Source organism: Phymastichus coffea, unplaced genomic scaffold (genome assembly GCF_024137745.1).
Source record: "Phymastichus coffea isolate CEN01 unplaced genomic scaffold, Cenicafe_Pcof_1.1 PCOF00029, whole genome shotgun sequence".
Taxonomy (NCBI): Eukaryota; Metazoa; Arthropoda; class Insecta; order Hymenoptera; family Eulophidae; genus Phymastichus; species Phymastichus coffea.
In genome coordinates this window covers 1,827,320-1,832,008 of record NW_026706840.1, presented here as the reverse complement: position 1 = coordinate 1,832,008, position 4,689 = coordinate 1,827,320, and the positions used below count along the sequence as shown (strand labels likewise).

The window sequence follows — 4,689 nt, the reverse complement described above, 5'->3', positions numbered from 1 at the left end:
TGTACGTACTCTCTTTAATCCAGCAGATAAATTATCACGCGGTCAATTAGCTCACAAATTTGAACAAAATAACGACATACGAGTATGGTTTCACGGTCCCCCTTGGCTCAGACAAGACGAAGCACATTGGCCTAAATCAAATTTTAAATTGAAGGAAATCGTCTTGCCGGAAACGAGAAAGGCTACATGTTTGAAATTATCAATTAATATTGACTATTTGAAAGCAACAAATGATTTTTTTAAGCTCAAACGTATTCTAGCTAGATGGATTCGCGTATTTGCAAAGTTTGGACATAGCAAGGTACAGAAATTGAAAACCGATGACTTTATACCGTTATGCAAAAAATTGACATCGAAAGAATTAGACTACGCTGAACTAATAGTGATAAAATTCGTGCAAAGAAATGCCTTTCATTATGATATTAAATCCTTGAACAAAGGTCAATCAGTCGATAAAGAGAGTCGGATATATACTTTGGATCCTTTCGTAAACGCGAATGGCTTGCTTCAAGTAGGAGGTCGTTTAGAAAATGCAAACTTATCATACCATAGAAAACATCCGATTCTTCTGCCTAAATCTCATTTCATTACGGAATCAATCATAAATCATTATCACAATATCTATTGTCATACCGGTATACAAACAACTCTTTACATTTTACGTTAAAAATTTTGGATTATTGATGGAAGAAATAAAGTGCGAAAAATGATTAAACGTTGCGTGAAATGTTTCCGAGCTAGACCAAAATTAGCTGAGCATAAAATGGGTAATTTACCGGAGGTACGCACGAATTTAACACGTGCCTTTTTGAATATAGGCATCGATTATTACGGACCTTTTTACATAAAGGAAAAGAAATATCGAAATCACAAAAGGATAAAAACGTACGTCGCTGTGTTTATATGTATGTCATCAAAGGCTATACACATTGAAGTAGTTAGCGACTTGACCATTGATACCTTCTTAGGAGCTTTGAGACGTTTTATTGCCCGACGTGGAAAGCCACAATATATGCTGATAATGCTACGAATTTTCAAGGCGCTAAAAACAAATTATATGAATTATATGCTCTCGCGAATTCGGACGGTTTCAAAACGACGGTAAACAATTATGCTAGTAATAATGGCATCGAATTTCATTTCATTCCACCTTCCTCGTCATACTTCGGGGGATTGTGGGAGGTTGGAGTGAAATCATACAAGCATCATTTTACAACAGTTGCATACAATCATGTTCTAACATTTGAAGAGTTCTACACTCTCTCTTTGGAAATTGAATTGATACTCAACTCGAGACCTCTTACGCCCATTCCCACTGATACAAATGATTTGTCCGCCTTGACAGCGGGTCATTTCTTGATTGGAGACTCATTAATCGCACTACCCGAACCTGATTATACACCCTTACCTTCAAACCGATTGTCTGCTTGGCAATTAATAACAAAGATACGAGAAGATTTTTGGAAAAGATGGAGTACAGAATATTTGAATGAGGTGAATGTAAGGCGAAAGTGGAACTGTAAAACTAAGAATCCTGAAGAAGGTACAATTGTCATTATCAAAGATGATAATACTCCAACAATGCAACGGCCCTTAGCTAGAATAACTCAACTTCACAAGGGCAAGGACGGCATAGTACGAGCAGTGACTCTGAAAACAGCAAATGGTGTTGTGAAGAGGACAGTAAAAAAAATTGCAATTCTGCCGATTGCCAGCGATTGATACGATTCTTGTTCGTTTATACTCTCAACGGGCGGAGTATGTACGATATCGAGTAGTTTTACGGTTATTATATCGGACAATTTCATAGACTTTAAATTTAATTTAGTTGAACTCACGTTATTTGCATATAATTATATTTTATTTATATTGTATTACCGACATTCATTTATGATTCACTCATTGTATTCAATTTAAGTAATTCTAAGAAAGGCGGTACCTCGCTAAGTCGTTGAGTGGGTGTCATACTTGGATTCACTGAGGACTATCACAAAGTGCTAATGAATATGAAACATGAATTAATTCTCATAAGATCGAGTACCGATTTAAATGCAGTTTATCAAACGAAGAAGACCGTGGTCGACGTTGAAGCTTACAAAGGATTCAAGATTAATATAAGGCCGATTCTATCTCAAATCATACGGAGCTGATTATACCCCAAAATGTCCAAAATGAAATGTCCAACCCAAAATGTGCAAAGGAAAATGCCCACAGAAAATAATGTCCACAAGTCAAATGTCCACAATTGATATGTCAAATATGTCCAAATTTTATTCACGTATTAAGATGGTGACCAATTATTTTGAGAAATTCCAATTCATTTTCTTCGTCGACATAACTTTGATATGCGGCAACGACGGCGGCAATACGTTCTTCGGCTCGAAGTTGGCTGCTTTTAGGCAATTTTTTCACTTTTTTACCCAAACTTATTTCCCGCGACATATACTCAACGTCAGCCTGTTCTTTCTGGATCTCCGTAAGAAAACTGTAGAGGCTCGGATGACGGCGACCAACTAATATTTGGAAGCGGTTATGCCAGCCCTCGGAAGCATTATTTGTCCGCGCAACTCCTTGAAGAACAGAGTTGTACTGATTCCATAGGGCTGGCGCGTACCGAACTCTTACTGCTTTTCTCCGGCCAATTGCTCGAATACCTCGGACGTAATTAATTTCAAAGTATGTAGCTATTGGAATAAACTCTTCTGGCATTTCATTTTGAAAGAGGTCGAATATCTCTGGCACATTGTCTGGGGGCACGTAGGCTAAGGCACACATGGAATGCGCAGCTTCTCGAATACTATTGTCATTCGGATCGCCGTACTGTTGCTGTAGACCTTCAGATTGTATTTTCCGGTATATGCTTTGACGAAGATGAAAGAAGCACAGTCGAATTATATTTTCACCGAAATGATTTTTCACAGCGTTAATTATCGCCAGCTCGAAATCAGTCATTACAATCTGAGGATGACGTATTCGTATACCGGCCTCTTCAGCAGCGGAGAGAGTAACTTCTATGACTTTGGAGTATGCTATTTCTTTTTTATTTTCCAAGAGTGCGTAGACTAATGGTATAGCGATTTTACGTTCAGTGCCTTTGTAAGTTTGGGTAACTGAACCCATTATAGTAAAAAGCTGGAAGAAAATCGATGGTACAGTGTCGAACGTACCATCTAGGAACCAAATTGTTGAGCTGAACAGCAATCGTAAATTTTCGCGCGTTGCGAACACTAATATTCTGTCCGAATTGTAATCCTCGTCTGTATGAGAGTCATACATCAGGAAAGTATCTCCAACGAGCGTTTTTGTAAAAGTTTCAGGTATATCTTAAATGTTATACTTTATAATAAATGTATAGCTGCAGGAGATGGTATGTAAAAAGATATGTTGACTCTTATACCTTTTATGTCTTCTATGGTAGTGGGATTAGACGGTAGATGCAGTAAACGTTCGCGCTGTATAGTTTTTTTAATGTTGCCAATGTCAGGTAAACGAGCTTGCACAGCTTCATTACAATCCTGTGCTTCTCGCGTTATAGCAGAAGGAGGACGAGCACGGTCACTTATAGCCGAACGCTGTTATATCAGCTAAAATTATTTCTATTCAATGTAGAAAAATATAGAGTGGTACCTTAATATTTCCCATAATGCGCACAGATTCGACTTCTTCGGGATTAGGTTCATGAGTGTGAGAGTTTGCCGACCCACCTCTCCGAATCAAAACACTGCGACCCGTGCTGACGGTAGTCAAACGCGCGGCGCATTGACCTCGATATCGACACTTCCAATATTTTACATCACCTTTGGAAGTCGATGCAGAGTATAAGAAACCGTCAATGTGTCCATAAGTAGAAGACCCTTTCTTAATTATTTCTAATGTACGATATGCCATTGTCGAGGTTCAACGAAAATTTTGAAAAATCATGAGTGAGAGTGTACACAAATGTTAATACATGTAAGATATGAAAGGTTATGGTGAATGAAAAAAACGCTATCGGGAAAACAATCGAAAGCAAAAAACTAATGAAATACATATTTTTATTTTGGACAATAAATAACTGTGGACATTTTGGCTTGGACATTTTAGTTTGGACATTATGGGGAGATACCTACGGAGCTCCATGGGCTCCCATGAGCAAACCACACCAAACTATTTTTTTGAGATTCTATGATGAAAATAAAGCGACACGTATTTTTTTTCTTTTTGACTTAGACGCATATTTGATTTAATATTGAATTTTGAAAATTCACTTCTAAAATTCAAAGTTAAAAAAAATTTTGAGAGTTAGATTTCGACTTTCTACTGCTCGGTCATTATTAGTCCAAATCGGATGAAACTTTTTTCATATTGTAGCAAAATTGAAGACCTTCAAATGTACGTGATCAAAAATGTGCATAAATGCATTTTTCAGAAGATTATGCACTTTTGCATAAAAATTGCATCCTGTAAAAATACCGATTTATCTCAAAAAGGCCATCTTTTTTTTGGCCCATTTTTTTTTTGTAGATTCGTTGTACCATCGTGTTCCAACGTATACCAGTCCGGTTTCCGGTTTTTGCTTTTTTATGGAGAAAAAAAAAAAAAAAAAAAATTGTTCTTCCGTGTCGAAAATTTGAATAATCTATGTAAATGTATATTACTTTTATAAAAAAAAGGTTCAAAAGTAAATAAAATAATGTTTCACATTTATTT

The 4,689-nt window shown here is 36.8% G+C and overlaps 1 protein-coding gene across 1 annotated transcript; it reads left to right on the top strand.

Moving 5' to 3' along the window:
* Positions 1-706: 706 nt before the first annotated feature.
* LOC131663021 (uncharacterized) lies at positions 707-1,722 on the top strand. Its single transcript, XM_058933076.1, has 3 exons — positions 707-767; positions 819-980; positions 1,040-1,722. Exons 1-3 carry the CDS (start codon positions 707-709, stop codon positions 1,720-1,722), a joined length of 906 nt encoding a protein of 301 aa, XP_058789059.1.
* Positions 1,723-4,689: the final 2,967 nt, after the last annotated feature.